This window comes from Taudactylus pleione, unplaced genomic scaffold (genome assembly GCF_031769625.1).
Source record: "Taudactylus pleione unplaced genomic scaffold, aTauple2 ptg000205l, whole genome shotgun sequence".
Classification (NCBI taxonomy): domain Eukaryota; kingdom Metazoa; phylum Chordata; class Amphibia; order Anura; family Myobatrachidae; genus Taudactylus; species Taudactylus pleione.
Window position 1 is genome coordinate 5,185,028 of NW_028284607.1, and position 22,619 is coordinate 5,207,646.

The 22,619-nt window shown below is 41.9% G+C and overlaps 1 protein-coding gene across 1 annotated transcript in view; it reads right to left on the minus strand.

Moving 5' to 3' along the window:
* Window positions 1-22,619, minus strand: part of GGT1 (gamma-glutamyltransferase 1) — a 138,241-nt gene that overhangs the window by 71,241 nt on the left and 44,381 nt on the right. Inside the window, exon 3 of the mRNA XM_088477964.1 lies at window positions 5,961-6,091. Within this exon, the coding sequence (XP_088334090.1) occupies window positions 5,961-6,091 (131 nt within the window). The remainder of the gene's footprint in view (window positions 1-5,960; window positions 6,092-22,619) is intronic.

Here is a 22,619-nt window from a genome sequence, read left to right on the forward strand (position 1 = left end):
ACCGCTGGTGAATGACAGCTCTACTGGTCAGGCAAATTCAAATGCCCGGCCAGTTGTGATGTCAGGGAACATACATCGAGCAACCCATCGGTAAGCCTGTATAGCTTAACTGATCGGCAACTGTGCTGTCAGATTCACTGTATTGGCACAGTGTGTACCCAGCTTAAGAAACACACACGCACAGGATGACAGGTGCCCCCCCTACCTGAACCCCCAACAGTCCATTACACCTATATAGTAACCATGCTGACTGCTGCTGAACTGGCTCACTTCTCTGCATTCTCTCTGTCTGTGAGCCCGAGGTCTCACGAGTCAAGCATGGATTAAGAGACAGTCTGAAAACTACTTGCCAGTATAGAAGTGTATGTCAAAACAGTGTTTGAATACACTTATAAAGTGGCAAATATTTTGCAGACTGTCCCTTGCTCCCAGCGTGGCCGTGAGATTTTGCAGACAGGTAGAGACCTGTCTGAGACTGATTCCCTGACTCAATGAAGACTTTCCACCCCAGAGGCTCCAGCTGATGGTCTTTAATAGTTAATCAGCGCCATTGCCAATCTGTGGCAAACAGAGTGACATGGGCCTAATACCCAGAGCCACTTTACTCCAGAGTTCAGGCCTAGCACATGCCTATTGTTGACTCAATTGAAGTGGCCTTGGCATAATGCCCAGAACCACTTATACCAGGGCTCAGACTTAGAGCCTGCCTACTGTGGGTCACACCAGTGACCTGAGCCTAATGTCCAGATCACTTTATACATAATGCAGGACTAAGGCATGGAGTTTGCCTATATGTGGGCACATAGAGGCCCAGAGTCACTTATACTTGTGCACAGGCTTTATACTGTACTATCCCAACATCCAACAGACCTAATGCCTGACTATCCCCATGGGCCTAGTGCCGGACACCTGGTGGTCTAGGGAGGAGTTAATGATTACTGGTGCCCAAGGACACCTACCAGTACCAGAGGAAATGGCTGCAGTGGGAAGCTTTGTTTTTAGCTCTTTGCTTCTTTCCACTGCAGCACTCCCTAGTCCTCAGTTTCTGTCTTCTGCCTCCTCTTCTCAGCATCATGTCGTCTTCTAACCTCTACCACGGCCACTGGGGCTCTTCACTTGACGTCTTCTCTCTTCTGCCACCACCAAACTGACACTCCCACTCGGCAGAATCTAATAAAAGATGCTACGAGTGTGCTGAGCTATGACGTGGCGAGCCATGATTGGCTCACCGCTTCCTATTGGCTGCCAGTCCGTGACCCAATAATACAAATTCCCACCACTGCCTCTTTCGTATTGGCTACCGGCCCACGAGCACAGGGTGGCACCAAACTTGAACCGCTGCATCCGCCACTTCCCTGCCGGCACTGGGAGCCAAGACCCGGTTCCAGCACCAGCCACCTTCTGCAAGCTACACTGACAGACAGTATCGAAATGCCATTCCTGATGAGGTCATGTTTCAAAAGACCTTCAGGAATGTTATTCAGGTGCATTCAGCCTCAAAAATGGAATTCCGGCACGTTCCGCCTGTATGTTGACAACACGAATCTGAAGAGAATTTTTCAATACATGTACTTCTTGTTATTTTTTTTGTATTTGTTTTAAATTTAAAAAATGATGATTATATAAAACGAGGCCTTTTCTATTACTCTGGTCTCCAATGTTTCCATTTCAGTATTACACAGCTTTAAATATTTGCATTCTGAAGTAAACAGTACAGTATTTACGTTAAATAATGGTGTTGTCAAAAGAGGTTATGCTGGCCATACACGCTACAATTATCGGTACGATCCGCCCGATATCGGCGGATCGCCGCGATAATTGTAGCGTGTGGGGGGGCGACCGAGGGTTAAATATTGCTCGGTCGGGCATGCTGGATTGTCCAGCATGCCCGTCCGATGCGATATTACCTGTTAAACTGTCGGCCGCATCGGGCAGTGTATGCCCAGCGCAGCCGACAGACAGACATTTCCTGTGTTCCTTCCTACGGAAGGAACAGGGAAATGTCTCCTCCCCCAGGGGCGGAGTGCAGATGTCTGCCGAATACACTGTGAGATTTCTCTCACAGTGTATGCCGGCGACATCTGCGGCTGGCAGGCTGCCAGATAAAATGTCTGTCGGTCTGACAGACATTTTATCTGGCAGTGTATGCCCAGCATTAGTCATATGTGTATTTTGTATATTTTTCAGGATCTGATAATATTGTGAAATAGAAACATCATGGACCAATCATAATCTGTGTGTATCTATTTATTAACATTATTTTTACTAAAACAGTGGTTCTCAAACTCGGTCCTCAGGACCCCACACAGTTCACTTTTTGCAGGTCACCCAGCAGGTGCACAGGTGTATTCATTAGTCACTGACACGTTTTAAAAGATCCACAGGTGCAGCTAACTGTTTCACTAGTAATTATGTGAGGAGACCTGCAAAACATGCACTGTTTGGGGTCCTGAGGACCGAGTTTGAGAACCTGTGTACTAAAATAAAGTGAAAAAGGGTGTTTTCACACCCTTTTCATATTATTTTAGTATCACCTAAAGTTACTACAGGGCAATTGGAGTAGAAGTCGTAAAATTCTACTCCAAGCCCTAATTATCACTTATTTTTAGTAAGCAGATCGCATTTCCCATAATTGTAATGGGTAATGTGATCTGGCCAAAGTTACAAAAAATAAATTGTGAAAAAATACCGGAGGAAGCCCTGTGATAGTAACACCACCTGGAGGTGGCGTTATCCAGGGTCTCCTCCGGTTACCGGACTCCTGCTCTGCTCTAACGGGCAGATCAGAGCCTGGAGCCGGCCCCAGTGATCAACTGTGTGGTCTAAACAGACCACACGCTGATTCACTGTAAAAAAAAGAACTTACCTGAGTCCAGGGACCGGTGGTCGGGGCTCCAGTGATGTCTCCCCTCCGGTCAGCTGGTCTCCCAGCCTGCACTGGTGCCCGGTCATCACCTAACCAGGTCTCAGAGCAGTATGGGAGGTCAGCTGACTGGAGCCACGGAGGACATCACCGGAGCACCGATGACTGCAGGTAAGTGCAATTAAGGGAGGGGGTCACGAGGGGGCGCATTCGCGGGGGGGCTTATCTCAGGGGGGCGGGGCTTAGTGATGGTCGGTTGGCGCATGCGTCGGCACTTGTAGCTGTATTTTTTGCGAAAATACCATGATAAGTGTGTGGAGGGGATTCGCAGGGACAGAGCTTTATCGCAAGCTCTGTCCCTGCAAGGGATTTGTAGTAAATCCCTGTGATATTGCCTGAATTCGCAATGCGAATTCAGTCGGTAATGTCCAACTACAATCTGCATTACAAAATGCGGATTGTAGTAAAAAGAGCCCCAAATCCTTAGAAAATTACCAGTAATTTGTCATTAGATGGTGTACAGTACAAGGAAGACATTTACTCAGATTAACGGCTGACTAGAGAGTAAAGCCAATAGCTGTAATAAATCTTGTACTCTCTCCAATTAAGGTAACCCCTATTTGCATCCTGAATGAGTAAATATTTTGAAATTGGTATAATCTGCCATAGAGAAAAATACTTCAAACGCATAAAAGATAGAACCGTATTCCCTTCTCTCTCATGATTCATTTGTAATGAATGGTGTTAAATTGAGCAACATTATAGGAGGAAAACTGTGGTTTTATTTGCTGTAAGAGGGTGGTGTTAAAGTGGTAGGAGTACAGACTTGTGACGTTTACACTCTATCACAGATATTTCTATATGTACGTGGATTTTTAGGCTGCTGAATCACCCCACGAGAGTAGGTATGCACATTGCTAGCCGCAGGGTTATCTGTGGCAATGAAGCCCTACATACCAGGAACTGGCGGTGTCTGATGGATGTGGAGCCGCTTCCTGGTGTGACTGTTTTGTTGGTTTTTGATGTCACAACTCGTATTCAGAGTTCGGAGTTATTTAAATGATTCACAATAGTCAGTTCTTAGAAAAGAAAGTAGAGACTTTAAAATACAGTACAGTACAGGGAATATGGCCGCCATGGCCATTTTCCCGGTGACCTGTGCATACACTATAGACTCTGGGCGCACTCTAGTGCTCAGTGCGTTGCCGGCCGCCTGGCAGAGAAGAGGGGGCCCGTGTCGGAGACTGCACACGTGCCCCCTCATATCTAGAACCGCCCCTGCTGCAGATCACTCGATCTGCAGATATATCTGCTAGGCGTGTACCCACCTATAGCCTCCGAGATGTGGGCGGTATTGGCACCATTCCAGCGAGTCAGCCCAATGTTTTAAAGTGGCAAAAATTTATAAAAGGTAAAAGCAGGTTGGTTTTCTCAAAAATTCATTTTAATACCTTATATAATGGAAATATAAAAATACTATATATGACCTCACAATGACCACTCCTTCATGCCTGCGCTTCCCATCATCATGCCAAATAGGAAGCAGTTTAATACCCAAAAACTGTCCAATTATATCAATCAAAGGAAGCCATCACACAGCATCATACAAACCAAAACCATCCTGAGACTAGATGTGAGTGAGACTCAGAGGATGAGCGCCCTGACCCTGTACTACGGCAGACATTGCCACTATCCTCTTAGAGATGAGAAGCACGAATAAAGTTATACACTGAGGTGCGTGCAAGAACACATAGTGCCATTCCCACAAATGACTAGGATCTACCCCAAATAAGAAATGACATTCGCGTATCAGACATGACCGAACTATCCCATCTTGAAGAGTATCTCCAGCTGTACTCTTGAAATTCCAGATAAGATGGTTTTGCTAACAGAGTACAAAGGGCACTATCCTGCGCCTTGTGTGTAATAGGAGGCTCTGCTGGTATTCTTAATAGTGGGCACTGCTGGTGGTTTTTGATTGTGCACATTTTTCAAATTTTAATTATTTCACACTTAATACTGGTAAGTAGTCTGTGACTGAATCTGCCAATATACTGTATATATAAAACATTTCCATTACTTAAGACACAATAATCCATTTATGAAACTTAATATTTCAATACACATTCCTGAATGAAGAAAGGTAGAGCACCCCCCTTTGATAGCGTTAAACAATGATAGCTTTCACTAAAGGAATAGAACAAAGGTTGTGCAAGACAGAATCAGTTAAATATAAACTCTTCTGGCAAAATGGAGGGAAATTGCATTGTTAGTCTACACTGTCTTGTAAACTTCTCATTTGTATGAATATATTGCAAACAGGGAATGCGCTTGAAACAGACAATCATGGGTCCTGATTCGGATTTGGCCGCAGATTTGGCTGCAACTTTTGCCGCAGTCACGTGTGCGACTTACAGTAAAAACAGAGACGCCCACTTGTAGCATCTTCAGACTGTGCATTTTCGAGCATCTTAAGATTCACCATTGTCACACTAACAAAACTTGCACCAGCCCTGTGGCTGGCGCAGTTTCTCTGCCGGAGTATAGCGCTCTGCGTGAGCGGCTGTGCATCTTTGGATGAAGCCGCATTCACCGACATCCCCACATTGACTTAGACCCCCCCCCCATTACCTCTCAGGTACACCAACTAAAATCCACAGACTCCGATTCCAACATTAGTTGTAATGCATGCACTGTGTGACTCAGACGCATGTGCAGACTTACGTCATCGGCCAAGTGCGTGCGGCATCGACACTGCGTCCACCTCTGAATCAGGCGCATAGTGAGGACCATCGACAGCATGGTCCTCACTATTTATGGTTTCGCAGCATCGGTAATTACCATTGTTGGTGAGTCATCGATTGTCAGACAATGCTTATGCACAGCCGACACACGTGCATGCACATAGTGCTGGAACTCACCATTGGCAATCAGTCACTGATATTTACCATCGGTGGCCTCCCATCAATAGCGAAAACACTCGCCATCAACAAACCATTGATGGTCAATGGCCACGCCTAGGCAAATGAAACATATGTACTATATCAGTAATTTGTGAACTCCAACCAAAGATTAATGCTTTCTTCCCATTTCTCACCTGTTTTAGAATCATATATTGTTAGTATGACACCGCCTCCGATTCCCATGCTGTGAGCATTCATAAGACCATCACAGATGAGAGAAGCGATTACAGCATCGACTGCTGAACCACCTTCTTTAAGAACATCCCTGTGAATGGGAGATATACAGAAAATGCAGTTATTAAACAGCGAGGCAGATAAATATGACTACATAATAAGCAGGATAGATACAGTACAGCAAGATGATAATACAGTGGCTCTTTTCTCATGCCACAGTGTTAATAAAAGGACATGTTTACAAGAATACCTCTCCAATAAGGGTGCGGCATGAAATGTTGATAGTCAGAATGTCGACTTAAATTTTAGGTCAACAAACAATATGTCAACATTCAAAAATGTTGACATGGTTAAAATGTTGACATGTTAAGTATGTCAACATTCTGGTGTCGACATGTTAAATGTCGACATTATGATCACTGAATATGAACGAGAAAAAAAAAAGAATGAGAATTATTGGAGCACTCCGGAGAGATTATAACATTATTTGGTCCATATGTCACGTTTATTATTGGTTGTATTAACCATAACCTTTAATGTTTTATCAAGTAAAATAGAAGGATATTACATAAAAAATTTGTTATCCTGGCGAAAATTTGTTAGAATATAAAAGAAGTGAATAAAGTAAGAAATAAATGTGAATTACTAATTATGTCTGCTGTGTCTGTGGGGTCTATTTACTAAGCCTTGGATGGAGATAAAGTGAACCGAGATAAAGTATAGCAGTTAAGAGCTGGGTCACTGCAGACCCGGCTTCGTTGTGAACGGTGCCGAAGGTGCCACGGTGTAAAAGGGGTCTGTCCCGGGTCTGATCCGGGTGGGAAACGTGTTCCAAATCCTGGTTCAGACCCAGGACTTTAGTATAAAAGTGGTGTTAGCAAACCAGTTTATATGCATTGGTTGATCTCATAATCTGATACCATATGTCATATGAGCCCTCTGAAAAAATCTTATAAATACTGAAGAATCCTTTTTATTTAGATATTTTTTGAGTCAAACAGCTGTGCGCTGCAAAGTTTAATTCTGAAATTCCCCTTTTATATTTCTGTTTTCCTCCCCATGATTTATCACATATTAAATAAATGCCATTGTGTAGGTTCATGTTCAGTACGTCCCATACTTTTAAGTGTTTAGTTTCAGTTAAAGATGGGTTGCTGCGAATCTTCAATCATATTTTGTAAAGTATGTTAATAATTTTAATATTAACAGTCACCTAATAGACTAATTAATGATAAAAACAGCAGAGTATTTACTCCGTGATCAAAAACTACTCAGTAATCCAGTTCAGACACAGGGCCTGATTCTGCAAGAATTGTAATTGCAGAGCTGCACGCAGGCTATAGATATGATGTATGCACGCAGGCTGTAGATATGATGTATACACACAGGCAGCTTTGCAATTGCGACCCTTGCAGATATGGTAATGCAGCAGAAGGCATCATGCCTCCTGTGTATTACTTATTTGAGCTGCGTTGTCCAACGCAGTATCAGAAAATCTGCGTACCATCGGCCGGCTGCGGTGACCCATGGTGTCACACAGACAGCCGCCGCAGTTTAGAGGAAGAGGCCAGGAAATCTCCTTCAGCTGATGGAGATCCTGACTTCTTCCCTCCCCCGCAACGTCGACGACATACCTCAGTTTCGGGAAATGGAGGGCATCGCCGCCCCCTCCCCGCCCAAAAACGTCAGCAGACTGTCAACCACTGACAGTCTGTGAGTGAGCTAGCAGGACCCATTCTGCACACGCGCAGAACGGGTCCTGCGCAGATTCCCAAACATCGGGAATCTGCGTTCAGCAGTGCACTAGCGTACACTGCTGAATCAGGCCCAGAGTGTTGTATCTTTTAAATTACGTCCACTCTTCAGCGTGTCTCAGTATATAGATGTGCACTATTTGATATAATTTGCAGTGTCTCTGTATACTCCGACTTCTATATCGACACACTATTGATGCTAATAATCTGCAAATAGTGACTGGTATATATCCCAGTATGTGTATATATTGTTCAGAATGATTGACAAAAGGTATTTGGCATTTTAATGTGCAGATACACTACGGATTTCAATGCTGCATAAGCACGCAGTTCAACTGCAATAGCAAGGCAGTGCACTGCGATCGCAATGCAAACTCAGCCCACTTTACCATACGCACATCTGTAATACTTAGCAGAATAGCGAAACCATTGGTACAATCGAGTAACATCGGACCCATACGCACACTTGCACAAGCCCTAACCTTACTCAGAAATTGCTAACAGCAACGCAAGCTATGAGACCTCACACTGCGTATGGCTACGCAGTGGTTAATTTATGCACACCCCTGAAGCGGCATGCGAACACAATGGCACGCCAGCGTTCATCCGACCCCCCCCCCCCGTCACCACCCATTAACAGCACTTCCTGTCAATCACTCTGAGATGGGTCTGCGCAACCTCTGCGATCACAGTCTCGATCGCATTGACTGGTTCGCACACGCGCATTGCAATGCGTACACATGCGCAGCATGCAACAATCGGCCAACTGCGTGCATATTAGCAACTGCAATCCAAGCTGAATAGGCCCACTATTGGCATTGTGTTGGTATATTACACTCACAAGCCGACACACTATCATAATTTCATTCAACAGCAAATATTTAACATATTAACATTTTATGCATGTCTGTATTAAATCTTGGCATTCAGTGTTGGCTTCCTACAACATACACGCTTCTGGCTGGAGTCAGTTCAGCATGTGTGAGCTGGGAGTTGTATCGGCGGTTTGTGACATGATAGTGAGGATCTGATTGGTTGTTATTGGTAACGCCTACACTTTTAAAAGCTTTAGTATATCTACCCCAAGGTTTTTTGTGGCCTCTCCACCATAAAGGCACCAACCCCACACTGACAAGCTTGAGCTGTTGTTACTATAGAAAGGGAACCCCATGCTTGCGGTATCCCTTTTATTGTAGAAACTGACCAAGGTTGTCTAACTTGTTTTAAGTATTAATTTTATATAAGTTGCTCTATGTGAAGGCAGACTTTCTTACAGTCTTTATCACAGGTGGCAAGTGTGACTGCATGTCAGAAAAGGGGGCGTGCCTTTAAGATGTGCCCCTTTTCATCAGTATAGTGTACCACACCGTAGTACCCCTTATACACATTGTGCCATACAATATTAGTGCTCACAGTAGTAGTGCCCCCTAACAAGAAAGGGCGCCGGTGGTAACAAAATTGCAGCTGCGCCTGGCAAATGGAGAATCTAGGAGTGGGGGGGTGCGATCAGTGTGATTGCTCCCCCCCACAGCTGGAGGAGACTGCAGTGGGAGACAGCAAGCAGTATCCCACTGCAGCCCAGCACACAGCAGCGTGAGAGGGAGGGTGGGTCGGCATCAGACACGGGCCCCCCGCCAGGCCCCTCCAACAAGCCCGGACCTGTGTAATTAGTACCCGTTTCCCCCACCTCTTGGCGCCCCTGACTAGACAAAGGTCATGACCACTTCCTAAGTTGGACACACACAGAGGAAAATATATCACCTCAAAAAACAGGCACTCTGGGGCACACAGTGGACTCAGGAACACCTGGATTGAGAACCTGGCACTTTCTGTCCTTCCCAAGTATCATAGCACTTTCTTCTGTTTGGTAACCCACATATCGCCAGATAATGGAACTTGGATTACATAGTTTAATGTGTGAAATATATGGCTTTGATGATGGGGGAAATATATACTGTTTATTGTGTAGTTATAGTATTTAGTTATGTGGTGGATTGTGTGGTATGTGCTATATTGTTGTAGTTTAGCTGTAATATGGTGGCGTTTTTATAATGGTGATTTATAGTGGAGTCTTTGGGCCTAATTCAGTACGGAATGGAATTGCAAAGCTGCACGCAAGCAGCTTTGCAATTCCATCCTTGCAGATATGGTAATGCAGCAGGAGGCATCATGTACTCCTGCTGTACAACGCAGCATCAGATAATCTGTGGGAATATCGGCCGGCTAAGTGACCCATGGGGTCACGCAAGCCAGCCCCCCATCAGCGGCAACGGAGACCATCGCCACCCCCTCACGGCAGCAGGCTGTCAATCACTGACAGTCTGCTGCCGAGCTGCTTGCGATCACGCAGGACCCATACTGCATATGCGCAGTACGGGTCAGGCGCCTGCACAGATTCCCGATCATCGGGAATCTGCATGTGCACTGCTGAATAAGGGTCTTTGTTCATATATCACAAGGTTATAGTAGTTTGTTGATCTGTGAAACACTTATGGCTGCCGCCCCCTAACATGCCCATAGCTTCATGTATATATATATATATATATATATATATATATATATATATATATATAGAGAGAGAGAGAGAGAGAGAGAGAGAGAGAGAGAGATAATACAGATAGATAGATATATCTATCTACCTATCAAACCTTTGCACCCCTTAAGCCACCTAATACGTTTGAATTGAATTTGATATTAAGTTTATCAGAAAGGTATACTTAAGAAACATTTCTTACACCAGGATAGAGCTATCATAAATATTTTTGAAAATTCATCGAAATCTGGTTTGAAACAAAGTTCTAAATTTTATCCTCTTGAGCCTAAGGACAAATTTTAAAATGTTTTTTATGAAGCTGTAAAGAAGGATTTGTGAGATCGAGAATATAAACCTGTAACACATAATCTGAATGTGATGGAGAATACTGCTCTCAAAGACCCGAGGGATATTTAGAGCATTATTATCAAGCAAGCTGATAAGGGAGGGGGGTATTGTTAATATGAACAGGCAGGAGTATATTGAAGAAGCCAAATGATTACTTGGTGATAAAAAAATCTTATAAGAAATTTATTATAGATCCTACTGAAAAGTTTATAGTAGCCTTACAAAAAGAGCTAAAGAATTTTGTTTTTTGACTCAAGGTGAATACAAGTTTTTATGTCATAAATTACCAAAGAATACAATTTTCTACCACCTGCCTAAGGTCCACAGGACCTTATCAAACCTGCCAGGTCGTCAAATAGTGGTGGTCATGGACTCTCTGACCGCCCACCTATCTGAGTATGTAGAAGATTCTATTAGTAAATATGTACAAAACCTGCCCTCTTATCTGAAAGACTCTGTAGCGGTACTGAATATATTTAAAAATTTAGCTGGGAGCCACATTACAAATGGGTGACCATCGATGTACAGGCTCTGTACACATCAACAGAACATAAGAAAGGTGTTGAGGCTGTTAAGGGATATTTAAGATGTGACCCAAATTTGGAAACTGGATTTAGCGATTTTATTGGTGAATTAATGTATTTTATACTTTAACATAATTATTTTAAGTTTATGGAGGAATTTTATATTCAATTATGCGGGACTGCCATGGGCACTTTTATGGCCCCCAGTCTCACTAACTTGTTTATGGGAGTATGGGAGAATGAGGTCATATATAACAACAATCTGTATAAGCATCATATCATCCTCTTTAAGAGGTACATTGATGATATCATCATGGTATGGGATGTTTCTTTTTTTCTGATTTTATTGACCATTTACAGGTTAATGATATTAATCTAACTTTTACATCACAAATAAGTGGTAGACTCCATTGAATTTTTGGATCTTAGGCTTGAAGGAGATGTGAAAACAAAAAAAGTTAATACTAGCTTCTATATTAAACAAGCAGATGCCAATAGTTATGTGCACTATAAAAGTGGCCATTTAGAATGCTGGAAATCAAACACACTTAAGTCCCAATTTTGTAGGATTCATAGAAATTGTAGTGATATAGACAAGGGTCGTGAACAAATACAGTACTATGATAATGCTTTTTGGAATGAGGTTATCCAGAAGCACTGGTAAATGAAGCGGCAAGAGGATTTACTGAGCTATAAGCATAATGATGAAAATTCAAGTAAAAAGTTGGTATTGTTTATTACTAGGTACAACAGTCACAAGAGGTTAATTAGAAATTCTTCTAAAAAACATTGGGGGATTTTGCCGTTAGATCCCATATTGAAATAAATTTTGCCAGACTGACCTAAAGTTGTTTTTAGAAGGGCACAGAACTTGAGAGATATCTTAGCTCCCAGCTTAGTTTGGGCTGAGAAGGATAAGGTTATGCTGTTAAATTATCAAGGCTGTTACCAGTGTGGAAAATGCATTATTTCTAATTATATAGCGAGACCTGAAAAGGTTTTTTTAAATAAAGACAGAACATCAAAATTCACTATACAAAGTTTCATCATTTTGTAATACGTGCTCAATTATATAAATGTTAAGATGTCCCTGCAATATGATCTATGTGGGGAAAACAAAGAGACCCTTCAAGATTAGAATGCAGAAAAATATTAGTGGGATTAAAAACAAATTGATTAACCACTCTGTTCCTAAACATTATAATTTGGTTCGTAATTCAGACCCTATGGAGTTGACTTGTCAAGTGATTGAACTTGTAAAAATTGGGGAGAGGGGTGGCGATATCGACTATTATCTAAAATAGAAAAATGGTCTTTTTTGTGCAATGTTTTTGTAAAATTTTGTTTTTATTAATATATGCCTTTGTAACCTCTCTTTGTATCCTTTGTTTGGAATATATGATATTATGTATATCTATGATTTTTTATGTATGTGACATATGAAAAATGTTTACTAGTACAATTCCATATATCATGTGTACTAGGTTTAATTTTGGATTTAGGGGCGTATTGCCCTTAACAAAGATGGTGCCCATTGACAATACTCTTAATACAATTATGGGAATCCAGTTAGAGCAGTTTTTATTTAAATTATACTTACAGTGAGGAACCTCGAATAAAAACACTGTTCTGCTGTTAGTCATGTGATGCACAATCCAATGCATATATACAGGCTACTTCTGGTATCGGATCCCGGATTGTGGACTTCTGGCTTTGGTGGCCAACTTTATTGTGGTACTTCGGACACCAAAAGGGAACTTCCTATTAGATTTATAGTGTGAATGGAGGTGCTCTGTTCTTGTTTCATTCCCGAACACCTATTTCCGGTTCCGGGAATTGCAGGGGTACTTCCAGCTTTCGAAGCTACAAATTCCCTAATATGGGGCTATTAGGAGCATATAAGAGCTCACTTAACTTTGCCCCTTTCATTTATATTATTGGTTATTCATTTTATCTAATTGCAAGTTAATGCAAAGTTTTTATAGCACTTGGTGTTTGGTATACACCACTTCACATTACAGGATATCCTGTTTCGGCCATTTTGGATTCCCAATTTCTTAATTAATTATGATAATGGGTTGCCTTATAAAAACCCCTTTCAGCACAAGAGATTATTCATTACCCCTGAGGAAGTCAGAAGGATAAGACACAGCTCCTCTTGGACGAAACGTGTTGGGTAAAAATGCTGCTATTCAGATAAGCTGTCATTTCTCTATTTTCATGTATGGGCATTCACTTATGTACCTGTGTTTTTACATGTAAATCAGATTACACTAGGACTGTTCCTGTTTTATATATTTTATGTACTTTGGATCTGTCTTAAAACCTTTGAAACCAAAACATGGTTGATGACTTTGTGAGGATCATTACAAGAAACTGAGATAAGCAGTTTTAAAAATCAATTTTGGTATGGGTCCACCTATACTTTGAATTTATCCACTTTGGTGATGCTCATATACTATTGCACTAGGAGGCGCTTCTGTAATATGCTATATTTTAGGTTGGAGAAGTTGGTATGCATCAAGAGAAGGAGCCTGGCTATCCCATACTAGTGGATTTTCCTATGCCCATGTCACTGTCTATGGACTTTTGATTTGTTTGTTTTGTGGTACACACTGGCATAGCACCAAATGTTATTTTTTTTTTATAAATTATATATATATTTTGAGTTCAGGTTTCATTCACAGGAACAGGGGGATAACAATAAAAATATGAGCCAGTTTTAAATTGTCACAGTGATGATTAAAATAGCGAAAATGTTATTCTTAAAAATACCTGTTGTAATTTTGATGTTTTTACCTTGAAAGATTTTTTATCCTTGCATAAATTCAAAAACAAGTTATTTTTCCAGATATGGCGATGCAGGGGTGAACCATAAGTTCTCTACCCTTTCATTACTGTTTACTCTGAACTGTGAAAATTACATTGTCGTAATTCTCTCCAAACTAAATATTCACTCTTAGATCACCTGTATTAACACTAGAGTTGTGCACTGACTCCCATGTTTTGGTTTTGTAGCGGTATTAATTTTCAAGTTTTGGTTTTGTAAAACCACCCTGATGTATTTAAAAAAAAATGCTTAAAACAGGTAAAATCATGTAATTTGTGCCTATTTTCTTTCTACAGTATTATTAACATCAATTAACCTCAATTACATTCATTTCCAGTCAATTATGACCACTTCACAGCTCATAATATTGTTTGGCCAAAGGCTGCAGCGAGCTGACTGACTAAACTAAGAGACAGTGGCACAAACAAGTGGCAGTTTTAAAGAATAGCACATCTATGAAACTTTACCACACAGCAGTGGCAGAAAAGTGGTACAAGATGGAATTGTCCTTCGGCCTCCCACCCTCCCTTATGTTGTATATTAAAAAGGACATGCACAGTTTAACAAACCAAAAAGTGCAGCGACAGGGACTGCCACTTTTGTGGCTGAAGAGCTTGGCCAATGGACTTAAGGCAGCTAACAGTGTTGTTTTGTTAATGTCTCTTCTCTACAGTGGGAAAATTATGTCATTATCATACTCATCCTCATCAGTGTTATCATCACACAATATTAACTCATCCCCGCTGGAGTCCACCATTACAGAAGTCTTTGTACTTTGTTGTAATTGGTGGGTAAGGTCTTTCTCATGAAATTTGTTGTTCATTTTTATGAATATCATCTCTGCCATATTTTGTGGAAGTAGGCTCCTACACCAATCGGTCACAAGGTTCCTGGCTGTGCAAAACACTTGTTCTGAGTACACACTGGAGGGTGGGCAGCTTAAGTAAAGCATAGCGAGTTGGTACAAAGGGCTCCAAATTGCCTTTTTTCCTCCTAGTAGTCAAAAGGGACTGTCTGATATGCTCATTTTTCTGCTATCATTAAAATAATCCTCCACCATCCTATGGATGGTTACCGGATCAGATCGAGTCACGGTAGAGGTGTCACTAAGTTTGGGCAATTGTTTTAGACCTCATAGAGAAGCCTCCTTCCACCTCATCCTCATCACCAGTGAGTCTTTTGGGAAAGCTCTATTTCCTGGCAGCAGCAGTTGCAGGAGAAACTGAAGGAGAAGATGTTCTCGTGTCATGTGCCACTTTTGCTGCCAACTTGCTAACAAGGAGCTATTTGCATCTCTTAAGATCTCTGGGCCTGAGTCCATAAGGATCACTATTGTGATTATGCGCACAATCGTCCGATTGTTGCATTCTGCACATGCACGAAGACCCCACTGAGATTGAGCCTGTAAGCAGTGACTATGCAGACCCATCACAGAGTGATTGACAGGAAGTACCATTTGGGGGTGGTGACAAGGGAGTGGTTGGCAAAACAGCGGTGTGCCAGTGCGTTTCCACGCCATTTCAGGGGCGTGCAAATATTAGCCACTGCAATGCCATACACAGCTTGGGCTTCCCCTTCACTTGTGCTTTGTGTTACATACTGCTACTGAAGGTGATACACTCCCCAGTGGGCTGTCACAGTCATGTAATCTTTAGTTTGACTACTACTACCTGTTCACATATCTGTGTGTATAGTGGGTAAAATGGCATTTTGTAGGACAAGAATTAGGTGCTTTTAACGTCCTGGTACAGGAGTGGAATTGCTTTTCTGATAAAATGGAACAGAGATGGAATTTGATAGCGGGAACACAGGACCTCAGTTAACAGTCTAAAACTAGATGCATCAATGGCAGATATTAGATGCAGATCTAATACTAGCATAGCCATCATTGCTTCAGTGATCCACTGTCCAACTGGATGGCAGCTTTCATACTTGCTTCCTCTAGCAAAGGATTATTTCACAGTCAATTGTTGTTTGAATCTACTAGTAGTCTTAATGGTCCGCTCCTGGGATGAAGATTCACCCCCAGCAGCAGCTCATGGATTCTTCTGGGAAATCCTGGATGGGGGAGCACTCAGTTAGCCTTAACAAATTGGATGCAAGAGGACTACCTCCAGGTGCATATTTATAATAGGTGCAGGGCATGCAGTGCACATGGGCCTCTGAGTCCACACCCTGCACCCACACTTTTTTTTATATATAAACTTACCTCTCAGATGTCCCATGGAGTAGTGCTACAGAAAACACTTGGAAAATGGCTGCCGTGGCTATTTTCCCAGCATTTTGCACATGTGCAGGAGGAAATCACCGGGAAAATGGCTGCCATGCCATTTTCCCGTGATCTGTGCATGCGCAGTAGACTACCACTGCTGTCAGTTCGCTGACGGGCGCCGGGGAGAGAGGAGGCGGCCCCGGATGGGGAGTGAACACGGGCTTCCTCCTCTCTTAATACGCCCCTGACTACATCCGATCATTAATGAATAGTTTGATGATGAAGGTGTTGGCAGTGGAGATTACATGTGCTGGGATCTAGCTGAGAGATGCAAGCTATCTGATCGCAGACTGCTTGGTATTATTTTAGCAGATTTTGACAAAAACTTTGCATGTACTTGCTGCAAATGATGGAACAGGGAGTAAGTTCCTAGATGGTTAACGTCCATACCATTACTTATTTTGGCTTTACAAACACTACAGATGGCTTGATAATTGTTATCAGGATTTGGGTAAAAATAATTCCACATATATGAAGTGGAATTTTTGGTCTTAAACCCAGGCATGACAATGGCCTTCTTATCACAGGCAAGAGCTGCTGCCACTGGTGCCTGGCTTACACAAACAACATTCTCATCATCAACATCCTCATGGCATCAGCTACACAAATATCCCATCTTTGCTTGTACTGCACATCCCCACATTTGCAGAGGGTGCAGAAATGGTGGACGAGTACAGTATCCGAAATTTCAAACTCACACATCACAAATCCCTGTGGAGAGGGTAAGGTGCCGTTTCTGAACACACAGTTTGTTCTTCAGCCATAGGACTAAATGTAATAGGGTGAGAGTTTAGAAAATGTGAGAGTTTTCTCACACTTTTTAATATCAGCCAATGTAATAGTGGCCGAGAACAAAGCAACAGACCAAACTCGTGTTTTTCAGACTAAAAAAAACCTCACAATTTAAAATCTCATCCAGATGTTTTCCCATTTTGAAAATAAAACTCGACCAATGTAAGAGTTTACTGCTAAACTCTCACATTTTCTAAACTCTCACCTTATTACATTTGGCCCTTAGGGTTTTTTTTTCTGAGTGAGAAGGTGTTGCATCGTTATGTGAGGTTAGAAGGATATGCCTGACTGACAGTAGTTGCAGAACCACCACTCACAATTAAAGGCCAAGGCCTGAGACTTTCCTTGCCACCACCTGTGGTGTATGGCATGTTGGCAATTTTATATATTTCTCATCAGGAAACTCCATTATTAAAAGGTGATGGGTTTTTGTTTAATATGGTTTTGATTTCAGGTACCCTTTCTTAAACCCTCTATGCCCTTGAGCACCAGCTTTAGTAGATGTTGAAGTACTACCGTGTTTCCCCGATAATAAGACCTACCCCGAAAATAAGACCTACCCTTAATTTTGAAACCCGGTCCAAATTAAGCCCTACCCCGAAAATAAGACCTACCTGAACTCATTTTGAGCTGGGAACGCTGCAGAGACCAGCGTTCCCAGTCATGCAGTGCGCGGGTGACGTCACGACGTCACCCGCACGCTGAGGATCCTGTGCGGCCGCGCCTGCTGGATCATGTTAGATCCAGTCAGCGCGCAGGTGAGAGCGACATCCCGGACGGCGGCGAGTCAGGTAAGTGCACTGCAATAAGGGACACTGCTACAGGGGGGGGACCTGCATAAGCGGCACTTCCACAAGGGGGCCTGCAAGGGGGGGGCCTGCATAAGCGGCACTTCCACAAGGGGGGGCCTGCATAAGGGGCACATCTGCAAGGGGGGGGCCTGCATAAGGGGCACTTCTGCAAGGGGGGGGCCTGCATAAGGGGCATTTCTGCAAGGGGGCATGCAAGGGGGTGGCCTGCATATGGGACACTTCTGCAAGGGGGGGCCTGCATAAGGGCACTGCTGTCAAAATTAATATAAGACCTACCCCGAAAATAAGCCCTATGGTGTTTTTGTTAACAAAAAAAAAAAATAAGACAGTGTCTTATTATCGGGGAAACACGGTAGTATCATCATGACTGACAGTAGCCGTACTTGGTTGCTGCTCCTGCTCTATCGACTGATCAAGATCCATATCTACTGATAGCATTATATATTTGCCGCAGTAAAGACAACACACAGTGATAGCACTGCAGAAGCTCTGAGATGGGTGCAACAATGACAAATAAAATAGTATAATCAACTATGAGCAGCTGTATAAAAAGAGGGTAGTCAGTCCTCAACAATATGAAACAGAATTACAAAAAGTAACAGCGCTCAACTGGAATGAAAACATTTAATCATTTAAAAAGGCATACAAGATACCAATATGCATATAATTTAAAATGTGCAAAAAGTACATAGAAACAATCCAGTCCACCAGTCACATTGGCCTCATTTAAATGCTGGGAGGCTTAGATGATAGTCCAATAAGTATTGATCCAATGGTACTGAGCATGTGCAGTTCTAAAGTCAGTCCAGACTCATAATTACCAAATCCAGTGTCCGCTTATATTGAGGGGTCCTAATTAGCAGTGCTGTTAGGCTTCCGCAAGAGTTGGTCCCCGGGCAGAGGTTTTGGCAGTTCGTTTGTGTGGCTGAATGGCACGTTGCTTTGACCATGTATCGGCACTTCTAAGGTGGATGGATGATGTAGAGAGGCAGCCAATCCTTTTCAAAGGTGGTGACATGGCTGCTGTAAGGGCTTTTTATATGGCATGTCCAAGATGGCTCCTAATTGTCATCTGTTCTTAATTAGCAAGCAATTTGTAAAAGGAGACCTTCCTGTATTTAAACATTCACATAAATAATATAATAAAAAGGAGACAGACTTACCCAGATCAAGGAATCTCTATATAAAGTGAGGCAAGCGGTCCGATCATAGGGCCTGATTCAGAGCCACTCGTAAGCGGCAGCTCGTTCGCTCCGAGCGATGTTTGCCCAACTGCGCATGCGTACGGATCGTTATACGCATGCGCGAACCAGTCAGTGCGGCCGAAATTCATGTGCTCGCAAAATAGCGAATGCCTGCTAATTTGAGTGACAGGATGAGGCGTATGTGGGTGGTAACAGGGGAAGGTGCTTGAAAACAGGGAGTGGAGATCCGATCGCAGGCGTGCTTAAAGGTCAAAACGGGCGTTTTATGGGTGTGCATATTTAAAACAGCAGCGTCATTGACCACATCACTGGGTTATTTTAGAGCCAGAACTGCTCGCAAAATTGTGGTAGCAAAAACCAACCACAAGAATAGCGAGCAGTTCATACCCTGTTCGATGTACTCGATTAATCTAATAAATAGCGGACATGACGTAGGAATGCGAGTGGCCAGGGGGCGTAGTTTCCCAAAAAACGAACGCAAGTTTTGTTCGCTCGTTCAGACCTAGAGGCGTGAACAGACCGCAAACAGCGAACGGTTCATTTGAATAGCCACCCCTATTTTCTGGACGAGCGAGCGCAAATAGCGACCGGCTCTGAATCAGGCCCATAGTTGTTAATGCCGCCTGTCTCTCCCGTTGTCCTTCTGCCGCGCGGTGTAAACAAACCACACGTGGAGGATAGGGGAGTAACCAAGGTAACTTATAAACATGGCTGGTGATAGGTCTAATAGTAATCACGTGACGCAACTCAGTGTCACGTGACGCAAATAGCGTAGTAGCGTGCTGACGTATTGTGGCAGAGTCACGTGATTCGGGAGGATCAATATCACTCATTTTTTCTATTCTCCCTCCACCATGTAGCGTGACGTCAGCTACACACGGGGGAGGGAAAAAAGGGGGTAGTCAAGGTAACTCGTAAACATATGGTGGAACAAAATAGCGCTCACGTGACAAAATTCAATGTCACATGGCAACCATAGCGCTATAGTGTGCCAACACATTGAACATATATAAGAAAGGGGACACAGTATATATTGATATAATCTCAAATATTATGTATCACAAGACGTAAAAGTCTTAGTCTAAGGAAGACCAATATAGAAAAATTGTATAATACATAAATAATCTATAATGTAAATACTAATGAATCAATAGAACTATAGATAAAACTCAAAATTCCAAACACAATGAGATATTAGGTATAGAGGATTACTAAAAGAGTGTTTTATATATATATACATGTTAAATTAAATGAACAAGATGTTAGCAAGAAATGGAATTAAGCTCTAGCATTTCATTTAAGCCTCTAGGGTATAGAGAGTCCATCTTAAATATCCAAAACAATTCTTGTTTGCATAAGAGTTTAAAGCGATCGCCTCCCCTGGTGGTCAGGGAGATCTTTTCAATACCAATTAATTTCAATGAACTTGGATCCCCTTTATGACATTCTTGGAAGTGTCTGGAGACACTATGGGATGGAACCTGATTGATTATGTTTCTTCGGTGTTCCATAAAACGGATTTTCAGGCAACGAGTTGTTCTGCCCACATATTTTAAATTACACCCACAAGTGAGGACATACACAACATACTTAGAGCTACAATTAATGAACTCCTTTATAGAGTATATCTCCCCACTGTTAGGTATACTAACACTTTTTGTCCCATTTGCTATATAATCACAGGTGGTACAACGACTACTTCCACATTTAAAGCACCCCATTGGTTTAGTAGGAAGCCAACTGATACTAGGATTCATTCTTTCCAAATTTTTTAGTAGGCTGGGGGCTAATACATTTTTAAGGGATTTGTTGCGTCTGAAAATAAAATTTGGTTTAGAAGGAATCAATTCACCTAAGATTTTGTCTTGTTTAAGAATATCATAATTTTTTATTATAATATTTTTTATCTCTCTCTGTGAATCCGTATATGTTGAAATAAATGCTAGTTCTCTATCTATAACTCCAATAGTATTCATTTCTTTCTTTTTCGGTTTGAATAATGTTTCTCTATCCATGACAAGCACTTCAGAGAAGGCTTTCCTAATGAGATCTTCTGGATAACCTCTCACCCTGGAAGCCTCCATCATAGAGTCTGACTGTAATTTAAATTTTTCTAAATCAGAACAATTTCTCCTTAAACGCATAAGTTGACTTTTAGGAATATTGCGTTTCCAAGTCATTTGGTGTGAGCTTTTGTAGTGCAAATATGCATTCGATCCCACCTCTTTGGTGAAATTTCGGGTAGTGATCTTGTTCTGATATATCTCTAGGGAGATATCCAAAAATATAAGCGGACACTGGATTTGGTAATTATGAGTCTGGACTGACTTTAGAACTGCACATGCTCAGTACAATTGGATCAATACTTATTGGACTATCATCTAAGCCTCCCAGCATTTAAATGAGGCCAATGTGACTGGTGGATTGGATTGTTTCTATGTACTTTTTGCACATTTTAAATTATATGCATATTGGTATCTTGTATGCCTTTTTAAATGATTAAATGTTTTCATTCCAGTTGAGCGCTGTTACTTTTTGTAATTCTATATTTACCGCAGTGACATGGCACCTACTGACCATTATTGTAACACAGTGCCACTGCCTGGCACTGAAGTTTTTTTTTTTTTACACACTGCTGCCACTCACTGTGCTTATAGGCAGATTGGCACCTAATGAATGTTATTAATTTAAAACACAATGCCTGAACCCGAACCACACACACAAGTTTTTTTTATTTTATTTGCATTTTTTTATACACTGCTGAGACTATAATAATGATGGCACACTGGCACCTAAACAAATCCCTAAAAAACAAAAAGGTGGATAACAATGGGTTACAGAGATTAGAGAGCATGGCTTTATGGGAGCCTTCAATGTCATTTGCAGGAAAGTTGTGATATAGTGTAGTTGCCTATTACAGAAAGCGAATGATTTATTTTTCCAAGATTGTTAGAAAACTTTACTTTAACAAGCTAAATGAGCTGAAGCAGAAATTGTTTATTAAGCAGGGCAATGCTTTATGTTATTTATCTTTTCTCTGTGCCAAGTGTAATATACAAGTCTGAAAAAGTAAAGCTCAAAACATTATTTTCCTGTCACTGCTCAAGTAGAAAGACAATTTGTTTAATTAGCTTCAGGTATTGTTAACTGAGCTACTCAGGAAAAGGGAAGGTCACTGTAGTACAGATTGAGGGCCTGATTCAGTAAGGATCCCTATTGCACTGCGATTACGCACGTAGTCTCACTGCGAAAATATGCTAATGATTGCGATCGCAATTCTGTTGCAGAAAAAAAAACCCATCTAAATCCACCTTGGATTTGTTATAACTTACATTGCTACACAGGCCTATGTAGCAATGTAAGTTATAACAAGTCCAAATCAATATAGCTATTGTGGTCTTAAATTGATGTACTGGCCTGAAGGGGGGGTTGCAGTTGCTTGGAATCCCCTCCTCCAGGCCAGTGGATCTAATCAAGACCACAATAGCTAGATTTATAATACGTTTTTACTAGAGCTGTGGCCACAACATGCAGTATAATGATCTGTGT